General features: G+C 38.3%; 1 protein-coding gene across 1 annotated transcript; it reads right to left on the bottom strand.

Moving 5' to 3' along the window:
* Positions 1–2,721: 2,721 nt before the first annotated feature.
* LOC121385585 (coiled-coil domain-containing protein 12-like) lies at positions 2,722–15,807 on the bottom strand. The gene is made up of 5 exons (XM_041516323.1): positions 15,659–15,807; positions 12,962–13,041; positions 9,731–9,792; positions 5,603–5,714; positions 2,722–3,019 (listed from the first exon to the last, which is right to left on the bottom strand). Exons 1-5 carry the CDS (start codon positions 15,799–15,801, stop codon positions 2,928–2,930), a joined length of 489 nt encoding a protein of 162 aa, XP_041372257.1. The 5' UTR covers positions 15,802–15,807; the 3' UTR covers positions 2,722–2,927.
* Between the last annotated feature and the right edge of the window lie 1,218 nt (positions 15,808–17,025).

Consider the following 17,025-nt stretch of genomic DNA (forward strand, 5'->3'; position numbering starts at 1 on the left):
TTTTGAAAAATAGCCATGAAGTTGTACATGGTCTATAACAGAACAGCTATATAAAGTACAAAATTTCAGTTCAATATGTGCTGAGTCATTGCCAAAACAAATTTTCATATCTACTAAGTTCAAGGGCCATAACATCGTCAAAAAAGGTAAATCGCCACGAAAGTGAAACTTGATCTGTAACAGGTTGTCATAAAGCAATAAGTTAAATTTCAGCTCAGTATCTTAAGGCATTGCAAAAACAATTCCGAAAAACAAATCTGTTTTTATCTCTCAAGTTCAAGGGTCATAACTCGTGTGAAAAATGGGTAAATCGTCATGATAGTCAAACTTAATCTGTCACTATACATGATAAAGTCATATACAAAATTTCACTACAATATTTCAATGCACTGTGAAAAAACACATCCGTCCGGACGGAGATGAAACCTATAGTCCTCCTCCGGTTGGACTGGTAGGGGACTAATAATATTCTGGCTTGTGATCCCTCCCCCCACCCCCACCCACTTCAGATATCGTTCCTGCGAACCTGAAAAATATATGTCATATCCATGTAGTTACTACAGGTTTATCGTGCAACCATACTTCCTGTTGTGGCCCGATATGCCCTATATGATAATTCTAAGTGTTATTCTTTCTATATTTTACTTATTTTCGTGCTTATATCTTACGGTTCAAGCACGCTGTCCTGGGTACACACCTCGGCTATCTGAGCTGTCTGTCCAGGACAGTGGTTACTTGTTAATTGTTCGTGGTTAATGAGAGAGAAGAGGATGTAGTGGTCTTACATCTGTCCAGGACAGTGGTTAGTTGTTAATTGTTCGTGGTTAATGAGAGAGGGTCTAGTGGTCTTACATCTGTCCATCGAGTCGTTAAAACTCGCTCTGGGTGCAAGCCGGTACCGGTCTGTGAACCCTGTACCTACCAGCCTCGTGCCTGATGACTTAACGACACCACCGACGCCAGCTTCGCACAAATATCTCACATTGCATGGGAGGCAACTCCACATACATTAGCTGCAGTGTCATTGTTTGTAGATATAAACCCCCCACAGGTCAGGTCACAGGCCTTAACGTGCACATTCAGAGCAAGCTGTTTCAGTGCACGCCTGTGACAGCCGGCTCCTCTGACCAGGACAAAACCCACCACTGGCATAGCCAGGTTTTTATATTGGAGGGCAGCCCACACTATGTATGTATGTATGTACATGCATGTTTAATTTTAGAAAATAAATTTAAAAATTGATGAGGGGGTCATGGCCCCGTGCCCCCCTCCCACAAATTCCACTGAAACTCAGTCATGGTCATGTAGTGGCTATGCCATAAAGCTTAAGACTGGTGGGTCATGAGTTCGCATCCCATTACAGGTTCCAAGTGAGTTTAAAGGCTTATTGCTGTACCGTATAGCCACTTTTCTCTCACTAACAATTAATAAATAACTCCTGTCCAAGAAAGACAGCCATGACAGCTATGTGCCCAGGTCAGCCTGCTTGAATCTTAATTAGGATATAATGCTAGTCTCAGACTACCAACTGCCAACATTCTGCCCTCACGACTTTCACAACTGTCTAGTTGCTAGTCCGAGCACTCTTACAACTTGATTCTCATTGTACAACCCATTAGTTGTTAATCCGAGTGCATCCGTATAAGTCGGGAGTTGGGGGAATTACAACGTAATCATCGAGTTTGCCAACTTCGTCATGACCGTCGACAGTTTGTGCCTAGCATTAGCACAAAAAATAAATGGAAATTAAAAACAAGTCTAAAAGTGAGATTTACAGTTTTATTAACTCAATAATCCCAGATGACCACCTCTCAATGTCATAAAAAGTGAAATGAATTCTGTGATAAAACTAAATTTAGCTTGTATCCATGGTCACATTTGGGCCAGAAATCTCAGCTGGCTAAAATACATATGAATGAATATCATGTCTGTTCACAAACTCTAAATACATACACATTCACGCTACTCACATATTCCAAGTTCATTCATCATGAATACACACTATTCAACACAGTGGCGTATCTTCGGAAAATAGTGTCCTATGGCAAGCACTGAAACTGCGCCCCTGTCCAAACATCTGACACCAATCTTTTAGATAACGTCCAACTTTAATAGAAACTGCTCTGTGGCGCCCCCCTTCAAGTGGCTCCCAGGGCAGATGCCATTTCTGCCATACCCTAGGTACGCCACTGATTCAACCCACACCCACTAGTCGTGTGGGTAAATCTGTCCCCTATGTGACGCTGTCTGTGGAACATCCACTGGTTCGTGGTTATTCTGCGAGGCTCCAAGGTTACCCATGAGGCTTTGCTTTCAAGCAGCAAAAAAAAATAAAAAAGTTTTGTTTTGTTTAATGACACCCCTAGAGCACATTGATTTATTAATCAGCGGCTATTGGATGTCAAACACTTGGTAATTCAAATAGTCTTCAGTTAAAGATTGTTTTGTTTAATGACACCACTAGAGCACATTGATTTATTAATCAGCGGCTATTGGATGTCAAACACTTGGTAATTCAAATAGTCTTCAGTTAAAGATTGTTTTGTTTAATGACACCACTAGAGCACATTGATTTATTAATCAGCAGCTATTGGATGTCAAACACTTGTTAATTTTGACATACAGTCTTAGAGAGGAAACCCACTTCATTTTCCATTAGTAACAAGGGATCTTTTATATACATTTTCCCACAGACAGGAAAACACATACCACGGCCTTTGACCAGTTGTGGTGCACTGGCTGGGAAAAAAAATAAAATAAAAATCTGTTGAATGGATCCACGAAGGTGGTTCGATCTTGTGACACAAGCACCTCAAGCGAGCACTCAACCGACTGAGCTAAATTCCACCAGGAACAGTTTCAGGGCATCACAGAAAATCTGGAATTGTGGAAACATCCTGCAGACTTTCATCTCTAGTATACACTGATTAATCGGCATCTTCCGCATCAACTCTGGCCATCAAGTCACTAGCATTAACAACACACGCAAGATCTTCCTGGCTGGCTTTCAAACGTTCTCCTGAAACAGATATATAAAAATAAATTAGATAAATGATTAGGCCTATTAAAAAATGTGTCTTTTAGGGGAAAACCCTGACCATATCCAGAAAAAAAAAGGGCTGATCTTATTTTTTTCCCCATGATTTTTAAAAACATTTTTATTAATGGTTAAAAATCTGGACTCGTAGGAATTAATGTAGTAAAAAAAATAAAACACAAATTTGTTTGAGCATTATTTAACATTTAATTTACATTACAGTTCTTAAGTGGGCTATTTATGGGGCACTGGTTGGAATGGAAAATAACCTAATGGGCACGCCAAAGAGGATCGATCTTAGATCTGGTCCTGCATTACATAGCCTACTCTAAAACAGCCAGTCGATTCTGGACATATGACACATGTGCATGGAAGAAGTAAAATTAAGTATGAAATAGAAGTATAAAAAGTTTGTTTTGTTTAACAACACCACTAGAGTACAATGGTAAATTAATCACAGATTGAATGTCAAACATTGGATAACACACTGCTCTTTTTTCCATTAGTAGAAAAAAGATCTTTTGTATGCAATTTTCCATACACAGGGACAGCACATACCATAGCTTTTTATTTACTAGTTGTGGGGCATTGGTTAGAATGATCAAAAAAAACCTAAACAATTAGAGAGTTGGTCAACCAAGGAGCTTCAATCTTGTTATCAAAGCATTGGTTGGAACGAACAAAAAAACCCTAAACAATTAGAGAGTTGGTCAACCAAGGAGCTTCAATCTTGTTATCAAAGTATTGGTTGGAACGAACAAAAAAACCCTAAACAATTAGAGAGTTGGTCAACCAAGGAGCTTCAATCTTGTTATCAAAGTATTGGTTGGAACGAACAAAAAAACCCAAAACAATTAGAGAGTTGGTCAAACAAGGAGCTTCAATCTTGTTATCAAAGCATTGGTTGGAACGAACAAAAAAAACCTAAACAATAAGAGAGTTGGTCAACCAAGGAGCTTCAATCTTGTTATCAAAGCATTGGTTGGAACGAACAAAAAACCCAAAACAATTAGTGAGTTGGTCAACCAAGGAGCTTCAATCTTGTTATCAAAGCATTGGTTAGAACGAACAAAAAAAACCTAAACAATTAGAGAGTTGGTCAACCAAGGAGCTTCAATCTTGTTATCAAAGCATTGGTTGGAACGAACAAAAAACCCAAAACAATTAGAGAGTTGGTCAACCAAGGAGCTTCAATCTTGTTATCAAAGCATTGGTTGGAACGAACAAAAAACCCAAAACAATTAGAGAGTTGGTCAACCAAGGAGCTTCAATCTTGTTATCAAAGCATTGGTTAGAACGAACAAAAAAAACCTAAACAATTAGAGAGTTGGTCAACCAAGGAGCTTCAATCTTGTTATCAAAGCATTGGTTAGAACGAACAAAAAAAACCTAAACAATTAGAGAGTTGGTCAACCAAGGAGCTTCAATCTTGTTATCAAAGCATTGGTTGGAACGAACAAAAAACCCAAAACAATTAGAGAGTTGGTCAACCAAGGAGCTTCAATCTTGTTATCAAAGCATTGGTTGGAACGAACAAAAAACCCAAAACAATTAGAGAGTTGGTCAACCAAGGAGCTTCAATCTTGTTATCAAAGCATTGGTTGGAACGAACAAAAAAACCCAAAACAATTAGAGAGTTGGTCAACCAAGGAGCTTCAATCTTGTTATCAAAGCATTGGTTAGAACGAACAAAAAACCCAAAACAATTAGAGAGTTGGTCAACCAAGGAGCTTCAATCTTGTTATCAAAGCACCTGAGGCAAGTGCTCTCCAGCCATTTTAGTAAAGACAGGATAGTACATCCCACAGCCTTTGATGTACCAGTCACGGAGTATTCAATGGGATGGATTCCACACACCCCACAACCCCAACTCAAGCACACTGAGGGAAATCGATGTTGGACCCATCAAATCATTACCACTGTGTGTACAGAAGAAAACATTAAAAAGTTTGTTTTGTTTAACAACACCACTAGATCACATTGATTTATTAATTATCGGCTATCGGATGTCAAACATTTGGTAATTTTGACATAGAGCCCTGTGGGATACCCACCACATTTTTGCATTAGTAGCAGAAGATCTTTTATATGCACATTCCACAGGCAGGATAGCATATACCATGGCCTTTGATATACCAGTCTTGGTGCACTGGCTGGAATGAGAATTAGCCCAACGGACTCACCGACAGGGATCAATCCCAAACCAACTGCACATCAAGCGAGAGCTCTACCACTGGGCTACGTCCCACCCTGTGCATGGAAGAAGCACAATGATGGCACTGACATCAATTGCTGTAGTTGCAATATGATTTGATGTCAGTCAGGGACTTATGCAACAAATATAAAAACCAATGGCAGTTCTTTGCGGACAGATAAAAATTATTGCCGTCAGTTGACGAGACTACTTTTGTTTTTTTATATTTGTTACATAAGTTACCGATTTCAAATTGTCGTAAACAGGCTTAAAACTGCCGTTGGTGAGCATTTTACAGATGGCAGAAACATTTGAAAATTGCTGTAGGTAACAAATTATTAAGTTCTAGCCCTGGTTTTGCATCTACTTACTAATGAGCTCAGCTATGGCTCTCTGAGTGTGTCTGTCCAGTTTCTCCAGTTTCGGAGCAATATCTCTCTTCAGATCCCAGTCTGGTTTTCGCGGTGCAAGGTTCAACAGATCCTGCAAGTAACAACAATAAAACAACAAATGAGTTCAGAGCCCACCGGCAGGGAATGATCCCACATTGACCACACACCAGGGCCCACTGACGGGGAACGATTCCACAATGACTACACATCATGCAACAATAATGAATGAGTTCAGGGCTACCCAATGGGTCCATCTATAGGGAACGATCCCAGACTGACCGCACATCAGGCTATGTCCCAACCCTACCATTGCTAAAAATACCAACAAAACCCCCCACCGTATTATATGATTACCAATTATGAAAAAGGCAGGCCCATAGGAATTGTATGTCAAATGGAGGATTGGCACATTCTATTTAGGGAGTGTGGAGACAAGCTCATTGCAAAATGAATTTGTTCGATAGACCCAAACACAATTGCTGAGCATCTAAAAAAACTAAATGTTTTGTGTGTCCATTTTCAATAGTTTTAATGATTATTGTTTTTTAATATACTCTTCAAAAGAAGAAACGCAAAACCACATTGTCGTAACATTGGAGAATTGATTTAATTATTGAATGGTGAGTCCGATAATTACCAAATGTTGCAGGATTGTTCACAATTCACTCTAGTCCATTGTAAGTAAGTGATAGGACACACCACCAAGGTCAAGGTCATCTGGAGTCAATACCGGGTGTGGCCTCCGCGTGTGTTGACAACTGCCTGGCACCGCCTGCCCATTGAAGCAACCAGAGTATGGATGACGTCACGGGGGATGGTGGCCCACTCGGCCTGCAAGGCTGCTGCCAGCTCGGGCAGGGTCTGGGGCTGTGGTTGTCGCTGTCGGAGGCGTCGGTCCAACTCGTTCCATAGATGCTCAATTGGGTTCAAATCCGGTGATATCGATGGCCAAGGAAGGACATTAATGTTGTTGTTCTGTAGGAAAGCCGTTGTGAGACGTGCTGTGTGAGGCCTGGCGTTGTCATGTTGGAACACTGCGTTGGCGTTGGCCATAACTGGAACGATGTGTGGCCGGAGGATCTGGTCAATGTAGCCCTGTGCATTCAGGTTGTCCTGCACGTGGACCAGGTCAGTTCTGCCAGTGTGTGAGATGGCTGCCCACACCATGACACTACCCCCGCCGAATCTGTCCACTTCCTGCACGCAGTTTGCCGCATAACGTTCACCACGACGCCTATACACGCGACATCTTCCATCATGACGTCGGAGCAGAAATCGGGACTCGTCACTGAACCACACCTGTCTCCATCGCAGTTGAGGCCATTGTCGATGAATCTGGCACCACTGCAGTCGGAGTCGACGGTGTTGTGGTGTTAAGATGACACCTCGAACTGGACGTCAGGCACGAATTCCTACCTCACGTAGGCGGTTCCGTACGGTCTGGTCGGATATCCTGAGCAAACCTGGTATTGCTGCGGCTATGGAGGTGGCAGTAGTCAATCGTTCCCGAAGGTGGCGTACCCGGATGTAGCGGTCCTGCCCGGGGGTAGTGACCCGTGGGAGACCGGATCTAGGGAGGTCACGTGTTGATCCATGTTGCTGGTAACGGTCCCACAGTCTGGAGATGGTGCTTGGGGACACATGGAATGCCCTGGCAACGGCCGTTCTGGATTCGCCTGCGTCTAGTCGGCCGATGGCATTGTTTCTCTGCGGTTCACTGAGACGTGGCATGTCCTGGATTGTCAACTGTCGGCCAGATACAGAGGCCAGGCAAGCGAACACCCTGCACTTTTATACTGTCGGTGTTCATGTTGCACGTGCAGACAACGCACGTGCAGTGGTGACATGGTTTGCACGTGGCTGCATTTTTGCGAATATTCACATTTTGGAACTTTATTGTACAGTAGCTGCGTTTTATCGAATGTAACCGTGGGAATGTGTTTGGGACATGCAATGACCTTATATTCACAAAGCATGAACCGGTAGGAAACATAAAATCGGAGTTATAACCCATTTGTACCCTTTTGCGTTTCTTTTTTTGAAGAGTATATATACAACAGATATTAAAAACAAGTAAATTCTGTGGTCATTTAAACTGAAGAAAAAAAGTTTAGTTACAAACCATTATATTTATAATATACATACAACTGGTTTATATAAAAGATTGTCCTAAAATGCATTCAGGTATTCTATACTTCATTTTGGACACAACTCTTTGGTTGCATAACTATATTTAATGGTTTATTTAATGATGCACTCAACACATTTTATTTACGGTTATATGGCGTCGGACATATGGTTAGGACAACACAGAGATTGAGGGAAAAACCCGCTGTCGCCACTTCGTGAGCTACTCTTTTCGATTAGCAGCAAGGGATATTTTATATGCACCATCCCAAAGACAGGATAACACATACCATGGCCTTTGATATACCAGTCGTAGTGCACTGGCTGGAACAAGAAATAGCCTAATGGGCTCACCGATGGGGATCAATCCTAGACCGACCACCATCAAACGAGCGCTTTACCACTGGGCTACATCCTGCCCTCGCATAAATATAATTCTCATAACAAGACAATAGGTCACCTAGATAAACAAATCACTTCGAAGAACCAAATTCTTGTACCCTGACATAAATATAATTCTCATAACAAGACAATAGGTCACCTACATAAACAAATCACTTCGAAGAACCAAATTCTTGTACCCTGACATAAATATAATTCTCATAACAAGACAATAGGTCACCTAGATAAACAAATCACTTCGAAGAACCAAATTCTTGTACCCTGACATAAATATAATTCTCATAACAAGACAATAGGTCACCTAGATAAACAAATCACTTCGAAGAACCAAATTCTTGTACCCTGACATAAATATAATTCTCATAACAAGACAATAGGTCACCTAAATAAACAAATCACTTCGAAGAACCAAATTCTTGTACCCTGACATAAATATAATTTTCATAACAAGACAATAGGTCACCTAGATAAACAAATCACTTCGAAGAACCAAATTCTTGTACCCTGACATTTTGAAATGCCATACCAGGGTTTCTGCCAGAAAGAATCGTTTGGGTACGGCCCTATGGAACTGAATATTTACAATGTGTGTGCTGAATACAACCACAGATGACAGGGGGTATTTGGGGGGGGGGGCTCCTCAAGAATGAAAATGGGTTAGGTTTAGGGTTAGGGTCAAGAAAATCATATAGTAATGCTAAGTAATAATTTTGTCAAACAGTTAACTTTAAAAAAATATAATCTGTGGGAAAGTGTTACTAATACCATACTCATTTCATCCTCTGGCAGAAACCCTGCATACTCTGCAAGGACAGTTTAATGAAAACACCACAATCTTATGAATTTAAAGTAAATATAATGATATAGAGAGATTATTACCCTCGTGTATTTTGGTATCGTCAATATTATATATTAGGAATAAAAATTGTATTATGCGAGCCTCTATACATTTTTTTATTCCTAATATATGATATTGACGATACCGAAATACATGAGGGTAATAATCTCTACATCATATAATCTCAAGCTTAATACGTGTTTTTGTAAACTGTACATGTAACTTTAATTCCAGTCCGCCATTACTAGATATTCAAATGACGTAAGAATATGTGGCGGTGTATTTTTGAATGGAAATGAGGTCAAACTCGAATGACATCATTTTGGATGTCCTTACATCAAAACAAACTAGGGCTTAACGTTGTTTTGTTTTCTGAACGATAGACAGCTTTCAGTGTCAAATTGCCATTGAAATGTTTTTATTCGATGACTATGAATGCATGTACGTCAATTATTGAGTGTTACACAAGTACGTTTGCTTAAATGTCAATAAACCTAGTGCCGTGACCTCAATTAATTTACATCTAATTTGCAAAGTTATCCAATTCTTAAAATATCCCATACCTTGATTGCACTGAAAATGTAAGATATTATATGATAAAAAATATTATGTTAATCTTACCACTTCCTCAAACATGTGTTTTGACTTCCCAGCTTCACAATCATGTGAATTTAAATTAAATTACAGGGGAAAGTCTAACATGAAATATAAAGATATAAAATGTTCATTATTAATCTTACCACTTCCTCGATCATGTGTTTTGACTTCCCAGCTTCCAGTTGATCTTTAACTTTGTCTGAAACTATTAAAAACAAGCCAACTCAAGTTAAGGAAGGAAGGAAATGTTTTATTTAACGACGCACTCAACACATTTTATTTACGGTTATATGGCATCAGACATATGGTTAAGGACCACACAGATATTGATGGAGGAAACCCGCTGTCGCCACTTCATGGGATACTCTTTTCGATTAGTAGCAAGGGATCTTTTATATGCACCATCCCATAGACAGGATAGCACATACCACAGCCTTTGATGTACCAGTCGTGGTGCACTGGATGGAGCAAGAAAAAGCCCATTGGGCCCACTGATGGGGATCGATCCAAAACCGACTGTGCATCGAGCGAGCGCTTTACCACTGGGCTAAGTCTAGCCCCCCCCCAACTCAAGTTAAAGACAATTAAAAAACTATAATCTATTAACCTGGTCTAATCGCTGTGATTACAATATTTCTTTCTGGGTGTAACAGACTTTTAATATATATAAAAGATAATAATTAAAACAAGTTAAAAGTGCATTTTGTTTGACATCACCACTAGAGCACATTTTTGCTATTGTATGTCAAACAGATATGTGATTATCAACATCAATTAATTTTTTTTAAATAAAAACATTATTAATAAAAATAGAGTACAAATGTTAAACGTGAAAGAAAGAAAATAAACACTATGGTCAGACCATAAAAAGCAGTGTAAACAAACTAATATTGCACCAAATTATCAACATAAAACGAAAAACATTTGAAATCATTATCACAATTGCTTATGGAAAACTAACCGTAAAATGTTCAAGAGATAGTATTGACACAGGGGTGCGGAACCAACTAAAATTTACTAGCCTGCAAGAATTTCTACTAGTCCGCCAATCTATAGAACTATACATTATTATCACTATTATAATATATAGTGTCTTCACTTCCAACGGAATAAATAGATATATTGATAAAACATTACTAATAATACTTTGTAAGTGATCAACATCACATGTCAAAGGAAGTCAAAAAGACAGATAGACCGATGGACTGGTAGTTGCATTTTTTAAATCATCCGTAAGAATTTTTACTCGCATTTGGCGAGTATTTTCTACAGCTCTGTTGACAATGGGTAATATAACTCACATATTCGATATCTGATACTGAATAATATGTGCTGATACTGAATATGTGAGCTGTATTACGCACTGTCCAGTGTTCAAGATTAACGGTATCCCAATATCCTGGGGATACCAGAATTTAATTTTGGATACCAGACTTCAAGAACCCAGTATCCCATTGGGATACCATATAATGTTGTTGGGTTTTTTAATCCTGGGTTATTATTTTTCACTGAAACAATGAAAGTCGTCATTTACTGGTGAAGTTAAGTAACAGTATTTTTAAGCTCGTACCCAGTCTAATGCTATGCCGTAACAATATCTCCTCCAACTCATACCCAGTCTAATGCTACACTAGAGCAATAGGGAACAATAGTGGCATAGCAATAAAATGGGAATCCCTAAGTCACTATTGTTTTTGTTGTATGTTTCCTCCCGTAAAATTTTATTTGAGATGTTGATTCCACATCTGCAGAAAATTGATACAGGAAGGTTTATCATTAGTGATGTCAGAAACACTACTGCTAAATATTAATTTATGTCAGTATTACTCAAAAATAGATGCAGTAAATATTTTTGCTGATTCTGTTTGATTACGAATTTCACACCATCCACGATTCCGACGCAGAAATAGCATGGGAACGAGGATAGTGTCATTCAAGTTTGTTACAATGTTATTTATGAATTTCATTTAAGTGGGATACTAAATTCTCAGGTGGGATACCAGATTTTGAAATGTTAGTATCCAACTGGGATACTGCCCAAATATTTTAATCTCGAAAACTGCTGTCACGGACACCCATGAGAATGTTGCTGCACCGGCACCACAATGAAGAACTAACGCAGGGGAAACCTGTCACAGTTTTCCATTAAATATATTGTCAACTAACACAGCCTTTTTTATGACTGTAATTACATATCAAATATATTTTTCTGCATAAAATATTAGTGGCTGTATATTAAACATGTTTCTGACTGTTCTAATATTTTTACTAGGTTAAATTTCATTTTGTTTCCTAAAATATTAATTTTTTGTACGTACGAAATTATTTGAAGACAGAATCCAGTTTGATCTTCTTACAAATATTAAGACACTGATATTCTAAACAAGAAAATAATTTAATATGTAAGTTTAATCGTAGCAATATTTTATTAGTCAGAAACATCTTACAAGGCAACAAACTCAGGAATGTCCCTTCAACAATACGAGATCTTTTATAATTAGGCTCTTTTCAATAGACAGGACAGAACAAACCATGGCTTTTGATATACCAGTCATGGCACACTGGTTAGGATGTGGAAAAAACACAATCAGAGAAAGGTTGACCAATGGGAATCAATTCTCCACGTTAGATCCCACCCTTAATTAAAACAAATAAACCACACAGTCATTTAGCAATGCAGATATGTCATGTCTGCATGTATATGGGATATATAAATGTAACATTAATTAACATAGCAAGATAAATAAGTACACATTATGGTCTAGATAATTAAAACAATGTCCATGAAAATACTCACATTACCATTAACACATATGTATGGTGTGAAAAACTAAAATAATAAATTATGGTTTCACAATCACAAGTAATAATAAAATATTTACCAGCTGGCTACTTGTTAAATTATTTTTACAAAAAAACCCAGTTGTTAAAGTAAAGTAAAGTTTGTTTTATTTGACGACGCTACTAGAGCACATTGATTTTTTTTATATCATTATTGGCTATTGGACATCAAACATATGGTCATTCTGACACTGTTTTTTAGAGGAAATCCGCTGTCACCACATAGGCTACTCTGTTATGACAGGCAGCAAGGGATCTTTTATTTGCGCTTCCCACAGGCAGGATAGCACAAACCATGGTCTTTGTCGAACCAGTTATGGATCACTGGTCGGTGCAAGTGGTTTACACCTACCCAATGAGCCTTGCAGACCACTCACTCAGGGTTTGGGTTTGCCTCGACTGGGATCGGAACCCAGTACCTACCAGCCTGTATACAGATGGCCTAACCACGACGCCGGTAAACCAGTTGTTAAAAGATATTATAAAAATGCTGAATAAAACCTGAACATGAGGTATATTACAAATTCAAATACCATCAGGGCGTTTCATATCCACTTGCATGGAGTCTTCCTTCAACTTTTCATCCTGGGGTTTGTAACTTCGGAAAACTGGTCTATATTAAAAACAAAATTATGCCATGTTAATATTTATACTTTAGAATAAAATACTTTTCAAATTTATTGTGACAGCTGAAAATTTCAAAATAAATTATTTCACACGAAATCATTACTTTCTTGTCAACCACAAAAATACATGTAGGCCCTAGAACATACACAAATATTAAAGGGACATTCTTGAGTTTGCTGCATTGTAGGATGTTTCTGACTAATAAAATATTTCTACAATTAAACTTATATATTAAATACATTTTCTTGTTTAGAATATCAGTGTCTGTATATTAAATGTGTTTCTGGTCGTCTTAATATTTGTAAGAAGCCTAAATTGGATTTTGTCTTCAAATAATTCAGTACGTACGAAAATAATATTTTAGGAAATAAAATGAAATTTAACTTAGTACAAATATTAGAACAATCAGAAACAAGTGTAATATACAGCCACTAATATTTCATGCAGAAAAATATATTTGCAATGTAATTACAATCGTTAAAAAGTCTCTGTTAGTCGATAACATCTTAAAAATTGCAGCAAACTCAGCAATGTCCCTTTAACATGGTACCATGTTGTCAACGCCCTTAACTGTATTAGGCTTCAAATCCTGTTTAGTTTGGTTTCCCCTGCATGATTCGACCAATCAACATCTGATTTATTGTTGTCTGCTTGTCGTTCATTTGTGATGTCTATATTCACAAGTCCGGAACATTTTTATTTATAATATAGCTTCAAAAACCCTAAAACAATTAATTGTTATTTTTTTTATTAGGTCTTAAAATTACAGATATCACATCCAACTTGACTCATATAAATTGAGTTAAAAATGTTACATGACATCATACATGCCAGATCAAGAAGGTCAAATCATTTAATTTTATGATTTTCATCCCCCGTTATAATTTTGTTTAGTTATTATATCTGATTCGCAAAAGGTATTCTGCAGTTGAGTGTCTCCACTGTAGTTAGTGTTTCCCCTAGCTTGTTTTAGCATGGTACGGCACCATGCCTCAACAGTCTAGCACCATCTTGCCTTAATAAGCACCATGCTGCCCTGAGATTAAACAAACCTTTTTCAATAATTATTAATTAATAAAATATGCCTTTTATATCTTTTGCCATTCATTTATTAAAGCAAGCACACAAATTACATTAATGTTCATTGCATTTAATTTTTGGGTATTTTTAATGAAAAACAAGTGCCCCTAAAATGGTTAAAATGCCCAAAAAGTCTTTGGTCTAACATGCCTTGCCAAATTTCTAGGGAAATCACTAGTAGTAGTATGGCAGGCTGTACATTTTTGGTTTGTGTATCCATTTGTTGCACTATATCCGTTGAGAAATGGTTGAAACATGGTGCCACAAGTTTTTAATATCAGCTCAGGGGTGGAAAATTATTTTATAAATGTACTCGCCCTCAGGCAAGTAAAAACTAAAAGGTTACTTGCCCTGAATTGTACAATACTTGCCCAGATTTTTATGTGATGAATGTTGAATTTTTAAGTGAATAACATATATAAAGAAACTTTTTTGATTTGCATGATCCTTATTTGTTTACTTTAATCCACTGGTTTTGTTTAAGTTCTTCAGCCGTATCAGATTTTAAAGACAGGATATGGCGTGTACCCTGGGCACTTTGAATGCACTCCCTTACAGCAACTCTAGGGCAGAAATCTTGGGTCCATGTGTCATTATTGTCAGAGTGTTTTCAAGTGTCTCTTGGTTTAGAACAGTCCCGTGGTTCGTCTTGACTAAGTTCATAATAGAGAACATTCTGTCACATATAGCTGTGCACGGGTCATTACGAACATCAGTTAAACTAATTTGCAGATTTTTTTTTTTGCATTAACGCTTGGGAATTTACAGCAAACAGAACATGGGAGACTACTCTAACACTATTGATAGGTGGTTGCACGTAACTAATTAAAACACGTTATCGATCTTTCGTTATTTTGTTGAGTAAGTTATGCACTTTACTAGTTAAATGTATTTTAAGACATAAATACGGGTGAGCCACAGAAATTTTCCTAGCTTAAGGTAAGTATTTTTCCACCCCTGCCAGCTATATATAGGATAATGTAACCATTTTCGGACATAGAAAGAACCACACTTTCTACATCCTTTGGGACTATTTTGTTTACTAACTTAATGGATTTGTTTTACTTCAACGTTGTTGATTTTTTTATATTTACCGAGTGATTGGAATATATTTTACTTCACATACTGTAACTCAAAAATATAGAATATTCTTTGCATAGGTATCGCATACATGTTTGTGACAGTAGCCAAATGCAGTTTCGGATGTATAGATATATATCTTAAATTTAATGTGCAAAAATAAAATGGGTTAAGCAAAACTAGGATTGTGCAACCACCAAGCAGAATTCGTAACGGTAGGACTTTCCTTTGGCACTGTCACGTATATAAAAAAAAAAAACCATTATAAATACTTATCATAGAGTTAGGGTTATTGATAGTGCCAAAGGAAAGTCCTTCCTTGGTAACATTATTGTCATCAGTGGCAATATTGTAACGTGATGACAAACTGGGACGAGATGTTAGGAGCGAGTCAGATTTGAGGCCAGTTGCCTACCACACATGACAGTTTTCTCTGTACAAACCTAGGCAGTTTTTGTTTAGTTTCACTGTCACAGTCCATTGCAGAATGGCTACCATCTTGTCTGCCGGTATGTTTCTCCCTCAATGCTCTTAATCGTTCTTTTCTTTTTCTCGCTTCGTCTTCTAAACTTGTAACGGAAGTCATGCTTGTTTTGTATTAGGTTTTATTACCTCCCTTGGCATTTATTTCTTCTTTAAATTCCGCCTAAGAACTTTTGTAAGATACTTTTGTTTGTTTGTTGGTGGGATATTTTTGTTTGAAGGGGTGGGGGGTGTAGGGGTTTTTTGGTTTGGGTTTTTTTTGGGGGGTGTGCTGTTTTTGGCGATTATAATTGTACATTAAATACATTTTGTTGTTTAGAATACCAGTGACTGTATACCCAGTCTATTTGTGATTCGTGTGCCAATGTTTGTAACTCATTTTTACTTTAATTTGAAGTAAATAGAAGTCTGTTTTGTTTAACGACACCACTAGTGCACATCGACTGTTGGATGTCAAATATTTGGTAATTTTGACATACAGTCTTATAGAGGAAACCCGCTACATTTGTCTATTAATAGCAATTAAGGGATCTTTTATATGCATTCCATAGACAAGATAGCACATACCACGGCTTTGATGTACCAGTCGTGGTGCACTGACTGGAGCAAGAAATAGCCCAATGGACCCACCGACGGGGATAGATCTCAGACCGACCGCGCATTAAGCGAGCGCTTTACCACTGGGCTAGCCTACGTCCCGCCCCTTGTTTGAATATCAGTACAACTGATATTGTGAGTAGAATGATGGAAATACACGGTGGAATGTTTTCGGGCCAGCACACTGTGCCCGAACCATGCGAACGTCTCCATCGTTTTGTCAGAATGCGAAGATTTGCTCTGTACAGTAGTGGGTATATGTGTATGTGTACGCGTGTGTACGTGTGTGTGTGTGACGGTACATGCTCTTAATTTTGTTTTCGCCTGTGGCGATATTAATTGTTTTAGAAGGCCGTGTGCAGTTCCAAATTGCACTTAGCCAGGTGGGCAACTTGTTACGTAATACTTCTGCGCGACGGTCCTCGATCGGTACGCCTAATACACACCCAGAGCAGGTGTGGAGGCCATGTGGCTAGTACTTACGTAATATCTCCGGTAGTGCTGTTTATGGCCAGGGGATTGCTCGCGGTTGGCGACAGCCAGTCTGGCGATCTAAGAGACAGATATGCCGTCTTGGTCGCTGTGGAAATTCAGATGATACGTGAGGTACCGCCTTGTACCCTCAGGCGTTTTCTGATTTTATAATAAATAGCTAGGGTTTAGAGATATCGGAGAGAAGCAAAAAGGAAAGAACGATAGGAAGGTATCCCGGGGGAACGTTAGTCCGGTT

This window comes from Gigantopelta aegis, chromosome 11 (assembly GCF_016097555.1).
Source record: "Gigantopelta aegis isolate Gae_Host chromosome 11, Gae_host_genome, whole genome shotgun sequence".
Taxonomy (NCBI): Eukaryota; Metazoa; Mollusca; class Gastropoda; order Neomphalida; family Peltospiridae; genus Gigantopelta; species Gigantopelta aegis.